Genomic DNA, 19,291 nt, shown 5'->3' on the forward strand with positions numbered 1-19,291 from the left:
ATAAATGGGAGGAAAGGGGTGTCCACGAGCCAGGGGGCGGCAGGCACCTGCGGCGACCACTCCGAGGCCCCGCCGGAAGGCGGGGAGGCGCGAGCTCCCGGGGCCAGGCAGGCGACCCCCGACCCCAGGCCGCCGGGCCTTCGCCCCCCAGTCTCCACGCGACCCTAGGCGGCCAGGCCCGGGTCCAAGCTAGGGCGGGCGATGGGCGGTGCGGGCGGTGGGCTCCGCGGGTGGTGCGCAGAGAGCGGGGCACGCCTCCCGGGGGCGCGCAGGCGCTCCGCGCCCCGCCCCGCCCCGCCCCGCCCCCGGCGCGGCAGTGCGCAGGCGCGACGGCCGCTGCGAGCGTGGACGTGCGGCGAGAAGATGGCGGCGGCGGGGGACGCGGCGTGAGGCGCCGGAGCAGCGCCGAGTCTCATTGAAACGGGCCGCCATGGCCCTTCGCAACCCACAGGTAGCTTGGTTGCGCCCCCGGCCGGAAGGCCGTGTTCCGGGCATTTGGGGGGACAGCCCCGCGGCGGGCGGGCGCGGTGGGAGCGGCGCGGGCACGCTGCCGGCCTAGGCCCCGCGCCGCGCCCCTCTGTGCCCGGCCGCCCCCGGGCCGCGGGACTGGCGCCGGGCGCGGGCGCCGCGGGCCGGCGGGCCGGGCGGGGAGGGCCTCCGCGTGCTTGCGGGCCGCGGTCGAACCGGCACGAAGCGCCTGCCCGCGGCGGGGGCCGCCTGTGCTCGCCGGTCGCCGCGCCCCTGGCCCCCCGCGCCCGTAGCCCGCATCCAGCCTCCAGCGGCACCGCCACGCGGGCTGCGCCTGCTCCGGCTTCCAGACCCGAGCCGCTGCGCAGCATCCGGAGGTTCTGCTGCAAAGAAGCCGACTCAAGTCGCGGGGACAGCATTTGCACTTGCCTTTGGCTGACATCTTTTGCACAGATGCACCCCAGCCAGGCTGACACTAACGCACCCTGTCAGAGCAGAAGCTCCAGCTCTGGGGCCGTTGAGTGTAATCCGGAGCGGGGAGAGAGTCAAAAGGGCCTTGCTGTTGGGGAGATGTCGTGCATGAGTGGAGTTCTCTCTCTTCCCCCACTCTATTTCTCTCCCTTCCCCCAAATTGCAGTTATTCAGGCTAAAAGTCAGCTTGGGTCGTTACTTGTCAGGCTTGCCTTAGGCCCCTGATTTGTTGACGTCTAATCCTTAGAAATTGTTGCACATTTTATGTCATCTCGGTGTGCTTTTTTAATGAAATTTGGGAAATAAAGTAGCTATTTGGAGAACTGGCGGCGAGTAAAATCATAACTCTTAAGCAGTTGATTGGTTTTTGTAGTCTCTGGGCAGATGAAGACCTGATTAGACCTCTTTTAAACAATGGTTTTAATAACTTCTGATTGATGCATATTGTGGGATTAAAAACTCGAAAATCTACTTTTAAAATAGGTACTGTAGGAAACTGCGATTTTAAATTTGTGTTAGTTACCTTAGTTTGCATCAGAATGTCCCCCATTTAACTTATGCACACTTTTACATTTACTTTTGTAAGTGCTTAGTGTAGTTTCTTGCACCAGAAAGCTGCTTAATAGTTGAATAATTTTACAATTTGTGTTATTCAAATAGTTTCTTAAGAATTTGATTTTTGCCTTTTGCTCAGCTTAACTACTGATTAAATAGCTTATTATTAAGATTAGTATGAACAGGTATAATACTTCCTTATGAACTGGTGTTCAGGCATAATTCACTTTAATAAGCACCAATCATAATGCAAAATTGAAATCTAAGTTAATAGTGGTAAAATGTAAGCCTAATTGTATTTTCATTTGTGTTCATTGTCTCAGTATTTGAGTTTTTATATGACCATATTGCCTGTACACATCTTTAACACATTGGATTGGCAAATATTAGCTAAATATGAATATTAGCAACATTTTGTGTTTATTCTTTCAAACCGTGACTTAAATTCTTTGAATGTCTTTCACGGAAAAGGGAGCAAAAGCAGTAGTTTGATTTTGTACAATTTTATTTTTGAAATAATAGTAATAGAAATAATATTAGAATCATATATGATAGGACTTAATTATTGGATCCTGCTTGAGTTGTTCTGAACATTTGAAGAAGTTTGTTTTATTTGGTCACCTGCTATCTTCAAGGTCTTTCAGTCTTAATGGTTGTTAATTCATTAATTCAGGAATATTGGTTGCTTTCCATGTGTTAAGTGCCTTTATATGCAGACTACTTATTTACTGTTGGAAGTAACATCCAGAAGCTAAAGGTTAAGGTCCCATTTGAAAATTGACTTGTTAGGTTAGAATTTAAACTTTTCATATAGATTATAGCCTTCTTCCATAGTATTGTAAAGAATTGGTTGAACCTTGTTCCCTAGATTGAAGTACAGTGGTGAGAAACTCATAAGCATTTCAGATGCCAGTATCTTTCATCATTTTAACAAATACAAGTGATGAACTTTGACATTTGAAATGTAAGTACATTTCTAATTTGTATTTGTTGTCTCAAGTGAACTGATGAAATGATTTAATTATTTTAAAGCTACTTGTTCTGTCTTGTGTTTGAAAAAATTGTTGTGGCCATCAAAGTAATGTATAGTGAAGTCTTCACAATAAAGCTTCCTCACCCAGTTTGGGTATCGCTTCAGTTTCTGTCCTTCACATAGGAAAGCTTAAGAAGAAAAGGATTCCAAAGTTTGATGATTTGTTATTTAATGCCAGACCTAAGTGGCATGTTTAGTTTTTGCTGTGCTTAGAGTATTCAAATAATGGAGAAACATTGTATCATCTCCACACAAATTAGTTACATAAGGTTATTTTTATTCTTTTTTTTTTTTTTTAGTACATCTTTTAATAGATCAGAGTTTTCAAGTGGCACATTAAAGATGGTACTCAGGACACTTGTCTTTGATACCACAGCAAAGAATGAAAAATAATAGGAAGAGCCTGCTTTCAAATTTGAAATCAGGCCGTTATTGCTGCTTACTGCCACACATGCAAGAATCACTGTCACACAAAACAGACAAATCTGTTTGCAGTGGAATGTGCTGGCTTTGGGCCATTGGATTACTGTTATTTGTCACTTAGTGCCACTTCAGCAGTGTAGAAGTCCATTTCTAAAGACTTGCATGTGCTTGGACTGCAGTTTTCCTGTCTGTTGAAGTGATCTCCCAAAAGGTTTTTCTATTGCTGTTTCTGTTAGTCCAGGCTGGATTAAGAACTAGTGTAAGAACATAGAGGGAACTTGTAGAGTATGTTCATAGTATTTGTTTCAACGACCAGAAAATGTATAGTTTATGTAGACTTTCATGACCTAGTTATTTTTTGACTTATTAGAAAAATCTCCTTGACTGTGATCCATTTTCATTGAAGACCTGGGAAACCAGAAGCTACCTCTCCATTAGGCCTTGCCTTGGTACCTTTCCTGGCCCAGTTGCTCCTTCCTGGGAAAAGGGCAGGTGAGGTGTTGCGATAGGAGTGTGGGTTAGGACTGGGAGAGAAGGGTAATGTCCAGGAGGATTCAAGCCTGTGTTCCTGGAGTTTTCCCCCTTAAAGGCAGCACCTGCACAAGAATGGTGGCTGTTCTTAAGACCCTCAGGCCCCTACCTTCTGGGCTTGTGTCTGCAGCCTTATTGATTGTCATTCTTCAGATCAATTCTCCATTTATTTTTCTAATATCAGCTCAAGGGCCATGAAGTCCACATTCCATGATTCAAGAGTCCCACAATCAGTGCATTAAATGAAAGAATCTCCTCATAGGAAGGCAGGTGCTGTGCTTGTGCCTGTGGTCTCTGGTTTTAATATCTGGCTGCCTCAGTGCACACCTCTTTCTCTCCCTCCTCTGATGGTGGTAGTGTTTGGCATTCTCTTTGTCCTTATGAAGAAATGCTCCTTTTCATCTCTGTATTGGTACATTGGTACATGTTGGTGTTTTTTTTTTTTTTTTTTCTGCCAAAGGTTTAAAAAGTATTAAAACACTTATTGACAGCTCTAAACTTACAGTCTCCCTGGAGCTATTGTGGAAAAAAAATAGGTCTGTGTAAATGTTAATTGAATACTGTTAGATGTATTAGGTATGCCTTGCTGTAAGATACTGAATGCTGCCCCCCCCCCCCAAATGGCATTAAAACTGCACAAAATGCAGGTTAAGAATGTAGCTTAGTGGTAGAGGGCTTGGGTAGGGTGCTGAGCCCTGGGTTCAACCCCCAAAACAGAAAAAGGAAAACAAAACTGTACAAAATAGAGTGTCACATTCTATACCTGATATTGTGGGTGCCTTGGATATGGTGAGAATGGAGCTGCCCTCTAAGTAGCTTATCCCACTAGGTCCTCAGAGGAGGTTTGCTGGCTGGGTGAGATGCGGTAAGGGCAGCTTTGCAACCACCAAAATAGAAATTTTCCATTGTGAGTGCATGTCAGAAATACTCATTTTTGTTTTAAAATGCATGGAATAGGTTAGGGGATGTAGCTTAGTGGTAGAGTGCTTGCTTGGCATGTGTGAGGCTCTGGGTTCAATCCCTGCACTGAAAAACAAAACACATAGAATAAAGCCAAATTTTGGTCTAAATTACATTTTGCAAGCACAGACCTTGTCAAGTAGAACTAAGAGCATTTAATGTATAATTCTATGCAGAAAGTTATGCTTTACCTCAGGAGTTGACAATCTGCATTGTTTAATTCTCACATAAACATGATAGTGTCCTTTGCCATGGATATAAGCAATGTTTTTAAATTTTATTACATTTGTTTAAATTTAGCCAGGACCATTAACTTGTGAATTTATTGGTTATTTAAATAACTGCAAGAGCTTTCTAGCATCCCTTTCCTGTCCCATTTCTCCTATGTTAGACATTTTGTAACTGAAAAGAAAAGTGAAGCAGTGTCTCTGGTGAGACATATATCATTATATCATTAAAAACATACTCTTTCTGTTCTTTCAGAAGGTATCAACCTTTCCCCTTTTGCAAGGTCAGGCTGAAGCTTTGGGGTAAATAGTAAAGAGTTTGGAAATAAAAGTTTAATTCTGGAGTTTTTGGAGATTCCCACCAGTGTTGTAAAAAAACTTTTCCTTGTATGTGTGTGTATATGTATGTTTGTGTGTGTGTGTGTATGTGAGAGTGTGTGTGTGTATATATAAAATACCTTTTTTTTTTAAACTCGGGACCTTGCACATGCTAGGAAAGCCCTCTACCACTGAACCTAAGTCCCCAGCCCATCTCTTAAGATTGTGTGTGTGTGTGTGTGTGTGTGTGTGTGTGTGTGTGTGTATTTTTTTTTGTACCAGGGATTAAAACCCAGGAGCACTTAACCACTGAGCCACATCTCCGGCCCTTTTTTGTATTTTATTTAGAGACAGATCTCACTGAGTTACTTAGAGCCTTGCTAAGTTGCCGAGGCTGGCTTTGAAGTTGTCCTGCTTGATATATTTAAAAAAAAAAATTTTAAGGACTTTTTTTCAAAGCAGAATGGAGAAGAAGATGAATAAACTTTTAATATATGGCTTCTCTTTATATTTTAGGTAATAATTTTCTTTAGATGGTTGTCAAGACCATATATATTTATTTAAGACCTGAAATAGTCCTTTTAGGTAGATCTGATCTTTGGACAGGAAAAACAAATTTAAAGTGAGACACCAAAGTTTGCAGTATCAGCATTTGAAGAATGCCTCACAGTATGAACTGTCTAGTTTAAAGCAATCCTTATAGCAACTCTATTTGTACTATTATCACCATTTACAGATGAGTGAAGACCTAAAGGTTGTGACTGGAGGTCACATGGGGCTGATAAGTGAATTATCAGGTACTTAGAAGCAGGTCTTTGGACTTCAATATCCAGTGTTTTTTCTACTTTGCCAATTGCTTATCTGAAAGAGACTGTAAAGAGCGCTGTATTTCACATTGTGACTTCCCCCATAGGAGTTCCTTAATGAAAATGTGTAGAATGAAGAAGCAAATGCTTAAGTGTTTAAAAGTTTAATGTTACTAATTTTGTGTAGAGTATATTATGATAAAAGTCCTTACTGCTTTTATTTTTATTTACAAAATAAAGATATGTTATTTTTAAACCATGCCAACAATACAGAGCATTAAAGTGAAAAATCCTCCTCTCTGCTCATTAGCCCCCAGCTTGATGTTTCTCTTCTGTGCTTTTCTCTGATGGGGCATTTGTGGTTGTTATTGTGTTGTTCCATGATGCCGTCTATTCTACCCAGATAGTCACTGAACTGAACTTTTTGAAGCAGACATTGTTTTCATAATTACTGAAGGCACCTGCCCAAGTGAGGTTTTTCTTGTTTACCTGATTTCACCAGGGAAGCAGATATTCTGGAGGTTAAAGTGGCTTTTCAAGATCCAATGTACAGAGGATTATGGAAATTTCTGAGGAATAAAAATGTTGTCCAAACAACTTAAGTTTTTTTCTTGGTAGACATTCAGCCCCTTAATTTTAGCTGCCATGCTCTGGGTTTTTATTTAAAAAGAGGTGATTCTCATTCAGATTCTTGTAGGCCCATTGCCTTTGCACAATGGAGTACCCAGAGTACCATCCTTTCTTTGAATGGAGAGATTGGTGGGTCACCTGTCTGTGAATAGAAGAGAAGTAGGTAATTCACCTGAGTTTTTCTTCACTGTCTCTAGAGTCATCTTTTCTCCTCACTTTGTGGAGTTACAGTACTGCAACAGAGGGAAAAAGAGAGAGAGAGAGAGAGAGAGAGAGAGAGAGAGAACTCTTCCCAACTCAGGTCTGTGTCTCCAGAGACAACCACACTGAACTGTTTCTGATTGATAAAGTAGAAAATTAGGTCTTCCAGGGGTAGCATCCTGTTTTGTCTGGAATTAATTTGTAGGCTGTTAGACACTTCTATTCAGAACCACATAAAGAGAACTTTATATCTTTTATGATTGTTCTGTTCAAGATTTTTGGTGACTGGACGTCATGAGTGTAGTGTCAAAAAGGTAGCTCCCTTAGACTTCAGAAGCTCACAGAGCATTGGGGAGAGAAACAAGCTAATTGTGCTGGATCCATTTTTAGATTAGTAGTTCTTGTAACTACTACACTGTTCATATAGATATGTGAACAGTGTCACATATCAAGAACATGCACTTATTGGTTGCTTTGTTCAACCATTGAATAGTAGTGAGACTGGGCTAGGTGGCTCATGCTTAGCTACTTGGGAGGCTAGAGCAGAAGGATCACAATTTTGGGGTTACCCTGGGCAACTTTAGTGAGTCTTTCAAAATTAAAAAATAAAAAAGGTTGGGGCTGTAGGTCAGAAGTGGAATGCTCCTGGGCTTGATCCCCAGTACAAAGAAAAAAAATAATTACTGGGTAGTTCTCATACACCAGGCATTGAGGCTTTACCAGTGAGCAAAACCAGTCCTCATCTCTCACATGGAGTTTATGGTCTAGTGAGGAGGACAGTTGCTAATCAGGTAATCACAGCAACACATGTATCATACCAACCTCAAAAAGGTGTCCCAAAGGGCTGGGACTGTGGCTCAACAGTAGCGCTTGCCTTGCATGTGTGAGGCGCTGGGTTCAGTTCTCAACACCACGTACAAATAAATAAAATAAAGATCTATCAACAACTAAGGGGAAAAATATTTTTAAAAAATATGTCCCAGAGAAAGGGAACAAATTCTTTTGGCATAGCTCAGGAAAGTTGAGGAGGGTTTTCAGGGAAATTGAGGTTTACAGCAGAGACAGTATGACACCGTGTGTGGTGGCCCTGTGCCTGGAGGGAGGTTGGAATGCTTCAGAGAGCTCAGCCTGTTGTGTCTCAGTACAGAGCTGGCAGGTCCATGATTGTAACCACTATTAGACATTACTGTCGTTATCCTGAAGAAAATGTGGAAGAGGAGATAAGACATTTGGCCATGGAATTTCATAATCAGGTTGCAGTTTGGAATCACACTCTGCCTTATACAGAAGGCTGTCATGGGGTCTCAGTGGCCATAAGGAGATCAGTTAGAAGGGTTCTTGAACTTTAAAAAAAATTTTTTTAGTAGTAGATGGACACAATACCTTTATTATTAATTAACTTTTTAATGGGGTGCTGAGGATCGAACCCAGGGCCTCACATGTGCTAGCCAAGGCTCTACCACTGAGCCACAGCCCAGCCCAGCCCAGGTTCTTGGACTTTTGACTACCGGTGCAGTGGAGGTGGAGTGGCATGGTCCAGGAGAAGGTCAAGGTAAGGTGGATTGCAAAAGCAAGAGAGTGTGACTGTCAGGAAGCTGGGAGATGTCTCTTCTAGCAGGGTGACATTTGAACTTGAGTTTTCAGGCAGGAAGCAGGGGACAAGGGCATGGGGGGAAGAATATTCAGAGGAACAGTCTCAAAGCCTGTGGCATCTCTGGGAAACAAAGACCAATTTGTGGCTAAAATGATGCATAGGATGAAGTGGTGAGATGGGTGTAGAGAGGAGAGGTGAGGACTAAGTGTTCTCTTGGAGCAGGTGAGTGTCTAGAAAACCACAGGTCTGAGGTGGCAGCAAGGGTCCTGGCATGGTCTTCCTCTTGCTAGGTGGGACAACTGCGGGGGTCTGATAGGGATCCTTCATGAGTGTCTAGGACTGGATTCCTTGGCTCTCCAGATCTGGGAATCTACTCTGCAAGCATTTTAACTACCATAACTTTGACGGGGAAGTAGGACATTTCTTTTGGGGACTTCTGAGGCAGATTGATGCAAGGTGAGTAGCCCTTGAGTGTCCTTAATGATAATGGGAAGAATAGTTAGGGAAGGTGACTTTAAGCATAGCATTCCCTTTATTTTTGAGGGGGTAGGGACACCTTTAAAAACATTTCTTTCCTGATTATATTTCTACAAATAAAGTATTAAGAAAGGTGTCACGCATAATATCCTATGATTCTCCTGAGATTATTTCTGTTAAGATCTTTAAATGTTACTTTTAATACTTTTGGAAGCAAATTAAAAATTTTTGAAATAATTGCATGTAATTTGTGATCCTTGGGCACCCTCTGCTGACAGAATTGCCCTCGGGGTACCCCGAGTGCTGATCCCTGTGAACCAGCCCCTAGAACAGTGTCGAACCTCTGCCCAGGTGGCCCTATCCCGGCGCTGTCCCAGACCTCAGTATGGGTGTATGTACAGCTTTTTTCATTTCACCTGTGAATAGGAGTAAATAAATCATACTTCGGACAAATATTTTGCTGTCTCAGACTAGGTTATGTGTGAACAACAACAAAAATCCCAGCTTGTGCTACTCTGAGAGTGGTATTATCCAATTTCAGCACTGAGAGGAATTAAGCAAGCAGAACCAGTCAGAGAAACCCAGAACTTTGCCCCTTTGATGATTCATCATGTTGGGTCTTCACAGTGAGATTTCTGTTTTGTTTGAAGTTCCTTAAGTGACTGATGATTTCTTTTCAATAAACATTTATCTAGCATCTCCTTGCTGCCTGGGCCTGTGTTGGGGGTTAGGATTAGATGCAAAAGCACATTTGTTTTTCTTCAGTGTAAGTACAGATGTGTCCCCAAAGCTATAGAGGTGCTCTCACTGGGGCCTCCACCCCTGCCTTGAAGTAGTGCCCCGGCCCCTGTCCTGCTCATTGCAGCTGCCTTCCAGTTCTTGCTGAATCCTGGCTATGATTAGCCTGGTTCCACGGACATTCTCGTTGCTGGTCAAGGATTTGTCAGCTAAGAACATTATTTTTTTTAATTTTTAATTTTTTATTTTTAATCATACATGACAGTAGAATGCATTTTGACATATTATACATACATGGAGTATAACTTCCCATTCTTGTGGTTATACATGATGTTGAGCTACCCTGGTCAGGTATTCATATGTGAACACAGGAAAGTGATGTCCAGTTCATTCCACTGTCTTTCCTGTTGCCATCCCTTCCCTTCATTCCCCTTTGAGGGCATTCTTGTCTCTGTAGTCTTTTCAAGTAATTGCTCTTGGTACTACTTTGCTTCCTATCTCTGCTCTTTGTGCCAGGAACATAAACTTCCGTTTTCATCTGTGAGTGGAGTTCTAGTCAGTGAGGAAGAGCTGACCTTTTTTTTTTTTTTTTAAAAAAAAAAAAAGAGGGGCTGGAGATGTGGCTCAGCGGTAGTGCGCTCGCCTGGCATGCGTGCGGCCCGGGTTCGATCCTCAGCACCACATACCAACAAAGATGTTGTGTCTGCCGAGAACTAAAAAATAAATATTAAAAATTCTCTCTCTCTATCTCTCTCTCTCTCCTCTCTCACTCTCTCTTAAAAAAAAAAAAAAAAAAAAAAAAAAAAGAAAAAGAAAACTCTTGAAAAAGCAGTCTTCAGTTTGGACTGGAAGTTCAGTGCATGTGACTTGATACACTGTGGCATCATCCTGGCCATGACTCCTTTTCCACCTGTTTGCCAGAGCTGTGTTTGGAAAGAGTCGGCCTCCCATCCCACAACAGACAAACTGCTTTCTTCTTTTTAAGGTGAACAGAAAGTAAAGTACGGGGCTGGGGATGTGGCTCAAGCGGTAGCGCGCTCGCCTGGCATGCGTGCGGCCCGGGTTCGATCCTCAGCACCACATACCAACAAAGATGTTGTGTCCACCGAAAACTAAAAAATAAATATTAAGGAAAAAAAAAAAAAGAAAGTAAAGTACATTGCTGTTCTTTTTCTTTGCAGTGGCTTTTTATCTAATGGAAACAGACTTGAGTTGTATTAATTAGTTGATCACTTCTTACGAAAATGGAAACACATCTCATGTATTTTGTGTGTAAAGCCGTCTTTGTGGGCCCTGTGGACTTCAATCCTCTCAGGGCTGCCTTTCCTCTGGGAGGCAGGTCACCTACAGAGGCCTGTGTGACCCCCTTGCTGAGTGTGTGGAAGGGCAGTCTTGCCTGGTGGAGGTGATGTTGTATGCCAGGTGAGCCACTACCAAGCAAAGGGAGCCATCGCCTGCCTGACAGATCTGGGCAGGGGTCAGGGAAGCATTCTGGAGTCTGGTGTGATCTGGCTCCTGTGTGCTCCCACTGCCCAGCAACTTGGACACTCAAGTTGTTTGCCCAGACTGAGCAACTGGACAGGAACCAGTGGAAGGAAATAACAAAGAGGACGGTGTATGGGTTTGTCTTGTGGTTCTAGTTTTAGGAGTGAAGATGAGTGTAGCTTGCACAACTACAGGAGTCACAACGGCCCTCTGGGGAAGTCCTTCGTAATGATGAGAGCTGATTAACCCACTGTCCCAGATGTAAAACACCTATAAAAACTTAAATCAGGTAACCAGTATACCACTTATGGTAACTTGGAAATAATTTTTATGTTCACAGAATTGGAAACTTGGGACTTAATGGATTGAAAAAGTTGGCTGCCTTCTGAAGTGTTCAGATTGATGGTCATTTCACTGAGAATGTGGGAGTGGTCCTTAAGCCCCCTTTAGGGTTTTAAGTGCTACTCTTGTGCAGTGTCTTGAATCCAGCTAGCTGACATGTGTATTACATATAAGTTATTTTGTGAAATTCTTCCCTTGTTTCTCAGCAAGTGTAGCCCTGAGATCTGAAGTGGTACTAATACAAATACAGCATCAGGAGCTCCTCCCTTCCAGTTAGTGTGACACGGCCCTGAACTTTGCTGACCTGGTCAGAGCAAATGCAGTCAGCCCCAGATCTGAGGCCCTCGAGAGGCTGTTTTTCCCAGTCAGAGGCCTGGTTGAGTTGGTGGTGGTTCTCTTTATTTCCACACCTTGTCCTTGGACAGCCCCGCTGATGGCTTCACTCATATTCCTCTCTCTGTGCTGAGCTCGGCTGTCCTCACATCAGGCACTGTGAGGACAGTAGTGAGAGAGAGCAGGTCCTGCCGCAGGAGACCTCTGCTTGTAGCTGTGCTCCTCAGCAGTGCCGCAGCTCCTGTTCCCAGGAGTCTGCTCCCATGCCATCTCCTCAGGGAGGCCTGTTGATGGCACCTTGGAAGCCCCGGCCTCCTGCCTGCTGTCTTGCCCTGCTTTCCTTCCCGAGCACCTGGTGCCCGTCTGGTACGGCTGCGGTTCCATATCCTAGTGGAGCTTGTAGTTTTCTGTCTCCCCAGAAGACAAGTTGAAGGAGGGCAGGGATTGTGTCCCTTTAATCAGTGTTATGTGCCCAGGGGCTAGAACATGACAAGTGCTCATTGAACATCTATTGACTGACTGGTTTCTGTGGTTCTGGAGATCAAATGCGCCTCACACATGCTAGGCAAATATGCCCCCGAGCCACCTCCCCGCCGTTGGCAGATATTTATGTATAAATTAATTAATGAAAGGTATGTCACAGTGGGTGATTTGGAAGTGCAGAGTCCAGTGGAAAAGAGCTTAGATAACCAGCTATTCTAAGCCAGAGTAGGAAATGCTGTCACAGGAGAGTTATGGGGGACACCATCACTCAGAAGGTTTTTTGGGAAGAGAGTTCACAAACGTGAGCCTCTGGAATTGAATTCTGCAGTGTGAGGAGCTGGCCAGGCCAGTGGGGCCCAAGAGAAGGCCCTGCACAGTGGCATGGGATGTAGGGTGCAGGCGAGTCTGGGAAGGCGTCTGGGCTGCTTTTCACCCGGAAGGTTCTGCATGGGCTTTTCCTGGACCAGTCAGGATCCCTATTGAGAAAGCACTGTGGTGGCCACACGCATTTCAGAGGCGACAGGTGAGCCTAGAGGCAGGCACTCTTACAGAGATGCTTTTGAGGAGCAAGGGATGGCTGCGTGAGGGCAGAGTACGTCAGGTTGCCAGTGGCCATGGCAGGGGTGGGCAGCTTCCATCCCTGAGTGCTGGCGCTGCCTTTCCTGTTGTGAAGCAGTGGGCTGTGTTCCATGTGCGGTTTAGTGGAGTGTCTTTCTCCACTTCTTGCATTGTGAATATTCTTCTGTTAGACTGTTTTCCTCCAGTATTCTTTTTCTTTCTTTCTTTCTTTCTTTCTTTCTTTCTTTCTTTCTTTCTTTCTTTCTTTCTTTCTTTCTTTCTTTCTTGTTTATTTTAGTATTTATTTTTTAGGTGTAGATGGACAAAACACAATGCCTTTATTTTTATGTGGTGCTGAGGATCGAACCCGGGTCCCGCCTGTGCAAGGCAAGCTTTCTACCGCTGAGCCACAATCCCAGCCCTCTTTCTTTCTTCATTAGTGCTGGGTTGGAACCCAGAGCCTTGTCCACTCTAGGCAAGCACTCTGTCACTGAGCCACATCCCCAGTCCTTCAGTATTTTTGGGGGGGGGAGGGGAACGAGGGATCGAAATCAGGGGCACTTAACCACTGAGCCACATCCCCAGCCTTATTTGTATTTTATTTCGAGACAGGGTCTCACTGAGTTGCTTAGTGCCTCACTTTTGCTGAGACTGGCTTTGAACTTGTGAACCTCCCGAGCCGCTGGGATTACAGGTGTGCACCACTGTGCCCGGCACGTTTTTAATTCTTAACTGTCCAAGCATAATGCTACCTTACTGTATCTTACAGTCCCTTGAATTTTGCTGTGGTTTAATTGTTCATGTGTCTGTGCCTTGTGGGCAGCACAGATTCTGATTCTGGCCTTTGCATTGTTCGAAGGATCTAGGGCAGAATTGGTTTCTCTGAACCTCAGGTCTTTTTCTTCATCATTCAGTCAGTAGATCTTTATTAGATTCTAAGTCTTGTGCTTAAGGCCTTGTACGAGATCCAGAACTGGAAGACATGGGATCACAGAGGTAGATCATGGTTAGCACAAGATGTGAACAGTGCTTTTATAAAAGAGCTCAGGAATGCGTGCTGAGGAGTTAGTGCCTGTGTTGAGTTTGAAGGGCAAGTGGGAGTTCATTAGAGCTGCGGAGGAGTCAAAAGCTGCCTGTGTGAGGTGCGAAGGCAATGAGTGAGTGAACGTAGACTCAGGTGCCCAGGGAGATGAGGCTGGATGGGAGGCAGGACAGCTGTTGCCCCAGGCTAGTTAAGACTCTGTGTACACTCTGCCCCCAGGAGAACCTTGTGTTCTGGTTTACACCCATTGTCCTAGTGTAGCTAGTAGTGATCCTTTCACTCTGAAATGTACCTTTGGTTTGGATGATAAATGGTCACCCAACTTAAAATCAGAGTTGGAAGCATTGGGCAGAATCAGCAGGGATCATTTAAAATGCTGGAATGAGGCCAGGACACTACCCCAATTCACTGACCCCAGAGTTGCTCAGGTGTGGCCTGTGGATGTTCTGATTACAGTATAGCCTGGGTTCAGGGTTGAGAGCGGTTGTTTGGCCTTTGTCCTTTGTCCTGTGGGTTTACCACCCACCTCAACCTCCCAGGTGAGCACCTCTGGGACTTGGTGAGCTGCTTGGATGAAAATCCCTCTCTTCAAGGTGTTCAAATCCAGAGTACCACATATTTGCCCTCAGGGAGACTTTTTGAAGTCTCAAGTTACATTTTTCTACCAAAAGATTTTAAATCTTAACAGTGAACTTAAATATATAATTAAAGAATGGAGTGCAAACTATTATAATTTCAGCTAGTACACTGTATCTGCATAATTAAAACCTTGGGAGGACCTTTTTTTTAACAGCTTGTGAGGTGAGAGTTGAGTTGAAGTCACTAATGGACTTCTTCCTTGGGAGTCTCCACTCTCAGAACCCTTTTTCTTGGAACCCTTTATGCTCAGCAGATGGTGACTTTGCAGCTTTGTATTTCTTTGACCTGCCTGTCTTATGAAACTGGCTTCTCATTAACAACTGAAGCAGCTCATTAAAAGGCAAATTCTATGTGGACTTCTTTCCAAAATTGAAAGGAGAAGCAGGGCGAGGACCCACCTTCTAGTGGCCCTTGTCATTGGGCAGATGAGATTGTCCAAAGCTAGCATATTAGAAGAGTTTGTGGACACACCTTTTTCTTCACAGACTTCCTCTAAAATGAAGCTCTGGGTTAGTTAGTGGTGTGCCTTCTTTCCTGGCAGGCGGCCTTCAGTAGCCAAGCTTTTATTGGTTTGGTTCCAGCATGTTTCATTTAGTGAAAAACCCTGTAGCACAGATGGCGCTTACAAGTTTCTGCCTGTGTAGCACTTTGTTTAGTGAAACAGGATAGTTTTGCTTCAGTGTTTTTGGCAGTAGTTGTCTGTGTGTGTAGTGAGGAATTGAGGACATGGTTGGAGAGTTTTGGTGGTAGGAAAGCCTGAGCAGCCAGGAGGAATCTCAGGTGACCAGGTGATGCTGGGACAGAGGCTTAGGAAAGGTGCCGGGCTGCTGCCTCGGAACAACAGAATGAAAACGCATGCAGCGCATTTTAGATGGCTGCTGGCCTGCGGGTCTGTGGACCAAGGGATGTGAAATCTTACAGTTCTGGTGAGTGAGTGCTTACGTAGCTCTTGAGAATTCTGTCTTATAGGTGAAAAGCCTGCCCCGTGCTTCAGGAGCCGTTTTCCTAGTTATGACAGCTGCCTCAGCCATCTTTCCTGTTCAGCAGTTTTTAAGAAAATCAACCTTACTGAAGAATAATTTGATATAATAAATGTACCCATTTTCACACCACCACAGCCAAGATCAAGAATATTTCCATTGCCTAAAACTGTTCCTTCCTGCCTCCTTGCTGTGAGTCCCCACCCCTGTCCAGGCAGCTAGTGAGCTTATTACCCTCCTTTAGCATGGGCCCCAGCAAAGACAGAACTATTTCTGCTACAGTTTCTTTTTAGTTGGTCTTCTGCGTCTTTTCCATTTCTGTTTCTTCTTAAGACTGGCGCTAAGGTGGTTGTAGTGGATATGAAACTTGAGGGATCTTAAACTTCCACTGGGGCTCTCTCCCAGGTAGTATTTACTGATTGACTTCCTAGTTTATCATCTGCTGTCTGTGATGGAGATTCTGCATACCAAATTCTTATGTAATGAGGGCTCTATATTTTCCTGCTGTTTAGTGCTAGCAAAACATCTAAAATTTAACTGCCACTGTGCAATTTAGCTCTATTGTAAACAGGACAGGAAAATTGTTAAAAAGCGGATTTTTGTTAAGTGAATCCTACTTGGAAACAAATTTTAATTCAGTGTCTTCATGAAAGAACTGAGAGAATATGTAGCCAAGTACATATTTTGAGAATGTTATGTCAGGTGAGAGGACTACTATGTGTGTGTGTGTGTGTGTTGCTTTGTTTTGGTACTAGGGATTTAACCCAGGGGCATTTAACCACTGAATTACATCTACAGCCCTTTCTATTTTTTATTTTTAGACAGTGTCTCCCTAAATTGCTGAGGGCCTTGCTAAGTTGCTGAGGCTGGCTTTGAACTTGTAAACTTGTAATCCTCTTGCCTCAGCCTCCTGAGTCACGGGGATTACAGGCATGCACTACGACATCCTGCTATGAGAGGACTACTTTGTGATAGGACTTTAGTGGTCAAAATAAAATGCACAAACAAATGAAACTAGCCACCAAATGGCTGTACTTTGAGTCCTAAGAAGGAGAGATGCTGTCTCTGAGAGTGGCTTTGTAACATGGGTTGTCTGCTTTGTTCCCTAGGACTCTGTGTCCTAGGGAAAAGTAAAGCAAAATTCAGTGGCAGCCAGGCAGCTGCAGTGCATTCAGTGGAGGAACAGGACTTTCTCTGCCTTCCTGTCCTTTGTCTGTTTTTGCATCTGTCACACTCACTGCAAATGGAGGTTCACTTGCCCTGTAACAAAACTGTCAGTGTCTTGAGCCCTTGTTACTCTCACAATCCCACACAGGTCAGTGTGGATAGTTGCTGCTCAGTAAATATTGTTAGTGAAGTTGCTGCTTTGCATTGACTGTCTTCAGACATCCGCAGAACCAACCACATCACTTTCCAAAGTTGGAAGCACCATGTGATTGTTCATAGATTTCAGTCAGCATCCATCCTGCACTGTTGTGATCAATAATTTTTCCTTTTGAAGCAAACATTGACTGCTTTTTTTTCTGCTTTGAGATATTCACATGCCCCGCTGTTCACCCATTTAAGTCAGAGTGGCTTTCAGTATATTCTCAAGTTATGCAATATCACCACAGTCAATTTTAGATTATTTCATTACCCCACAAGAAGCCTCCGATCTGTTGTGCTTATTGCTCGTTGCCCCTATCCCTTAGCTTTGTACGAAGTCGGCTTGGATTGGATTTGTCTGTTCGGGACACTTAAAATGAATGGAGACTTAGAATTTGTGACCTTTAGTTAATCTGGTTTCTTTCTCTCAGCTTTATGTTTTCAGGGTTCATCAGGTCATCACATGTATTAGCCTGATGACATTTTCAAACCCATGTTCCTTAATCCTTGTCAAATCCAGGAGATTCTTGTAGAACTGCAAGGTCGTGAAGTCCAGCATTTTATAGGTGAAATCCAGGTTTTCATCACTCAGAAAAGTTGTTTCTTCTTAATGTTTACTTACTTGAATAAGATGAGGGAGGAGAAGCCCCATTTCTCAGTTTCTCCTGTGTTGGTGTGACTTGGTCATGCTGGTGGACCCTGGCTGGCTTAGCTTTGCATCTGTAAATGGGAGACTGTTCTGGAGCCTTTGTGATGGTCGTCCAGCTTGGAAACTGTTAAGAATGGTGCCAGTGGGCTGGCTGGGGATGTGGCTCAAGCTGTAGCATGCTCGACTGGCATCCGTGCAGCCCGGGTTTGATCCTCAGCACCAAATACAAAGATGTTGTGTCCACCGAAAACTAAAAAAAAGAAATATTAAAAAAAAAAAAGAATGGTGCCAATACAAGAAATTACGATTATTTCCTGGAAAGCCTGATCTATTACTATTGTCCTTTTTGAAGGCAAAGAATATTAATTTAGGGGCAGCCTACGTATACTTGCTTTTGAATTGCTGGAGAGGTGAAGCATTTGGAAGTTTAAGAACTCAGAATGCTGTGCTCTGGCGCCCCCTAGTGTAGGGCTCTCCAGTCACCCTCAGTTTTTGTCCTCAAAGTGGTTTCCTGTGGCTCCCTTTAGTCTGGGTAGAAAAGCTATAGGTGTGCAGGTGGTGATAAACCTGTTTCCTTCTCCCGGTCTTTTGGGCTGAGGTTGAGGAATTTATTTCTGAGCCTAATGTCTTTGTTTTTCCATTGGCACAGACACTGGTGTATCCAGCTTTGCCCAACCCCTTCCCAGGGCCCTCCGATAGCTGAGGTAGCCCCCAGTTTACTCCAAAGACAAAACCAAGAGTGACCAAGCCAGGGGCCTGTGTTTTAGTGAGGTCCCATCCCATCTGTGTCTCCTTCCCATCTGTGTTGTGGGCTTGCCCTCTCTTTCCTGAAGTATTTATTTTTTTCATGTCCACTCTAGAAGGGGCAGAAAATAAATCCATGTGAATAATATGAATTTTGAAAGTCCGGGATGGGGTGGACACACATGGTCCTTCTGCAAAAGACGAATGTGGGTGGCTGATGCCTCAGTGCACAGTCAACTGGACTCTGGACGCCACAGCACATGCTAGAGGAATGCTTAGTAAGTCTCTCTCTCTCTCTCTCTCTCTCTCTCTCTCTCTCTCTCTCTCTCTCTCTAATGTATTTTTAAAGATATTGATGGATCTTTATTTTATTAATTTATTTATATGCAGTGCTGAGAATTGATCCCAGCGCCTCCACATGCTAGGCAAGCGCTGTACCACTGAGCCACAGCCCAGGCCCTTCACAAGCTGCATTCTTGTTCTGCTTTTTGACTCTGATGTACTGCCAACTTTGGTTGGGGGTCCTCAAGACTGAGGCAGCTTCCCAGCATTTACCTTACAGCCTTGGTGGAGCCGTTGGAAGGGCAGAATTAGGGACAGCAGTGCAGACGTTCTGTAGCACGTGTGGCTTACCAGGGCCTTCAGGTACTGCTTTGTTTTGTCCTTATAGCAACCCTTTGTGTGTCCTAGGTCCTGCACTGGATTTTGGAAACAAAGGAAAGAATGGACTTGTTCCTACTTTTTAGTCTCACTTGCTAAATTAATTGTAATTAATTCATGTGACCAGTGGCATTTCCTTCCTCACTAGAGTATGAATCCTGTGAAGTCAGGCACATCTTTATTTTATCCAAAGATGTATAGATCTTTCCCTTTATTTAACAGACTTTAAATTTATTAATCTTCCACAGAAAGGAAAACATTCCCATTCAGATAAGGAGAGGAACAAATATGTTTTTCAGCTTTAGATTTTTTCTCTTTAAAGCTTATTATTTGGAAATAATTTCAACTTTACAAAAGTTGCCAGAAGAAAAATTGTACAAAGAGGGCTCAGATTCTCCTTTACCCAGATCCACTTATGACTTAACTCCATTTGTTGAATTATTTTGGGTGCTTGAATTCCCCCTCAGAGACACACAGGGTATCCAGACCACAGACTCAGAATCAGACACACTTAATCAGACACAATTTTTTCAGAACTCCTTTATTCCTAAATGCCTGAGTGACTTTCCTAAGGAGAGA

The 19,291-nt window shown here is 44.0% G+C and overlaps 1 protein-coding gene across 3 annotated transcripts in view; it reads left to right on the forward strand.

Annotated features, from left to right (window-relative positions):
- The first annotated feature begins 345 nt into the window (after positions 1-345).
- Positions 346-19,291, forward strand: part of Usp10 (ubiquitin specific peptidase 10) — a 64,905-nt gene continuing 45,959 nt past the window's right edge. For all 3 annotated transcript variants that reach the window (XM_026411403.2, XM_077792886.1, XM_026411404.2), the window contains exon 1: positions 346-451. In XM_026411403.2, the coding sequence (XP_026267188.1) occupies positions 431-451 (21 nt within the window). In that variant the 5' untranslated portion in view covers positions 346-430. The remainder of the gene's footprint in view (positions 452-19,291) is intronic.

The sequence above is a fragment of the Urocitellus parryii genome, chromosome 15 (assembly GCF_045843805.1).
Source record: "Urocitellus parryii isolate mUroPar1 chromosome 15, mUroPar1.hap1, whole genome shotgun sequence".
In the NCBI taxonomy this organism is placed as follows: domain Eukaryota; kingdom Metazoa; phylum Chordata; class Mammalia; order Rodentia; family Sciuridae; genus Urocitellus; species Urocitellus parryii.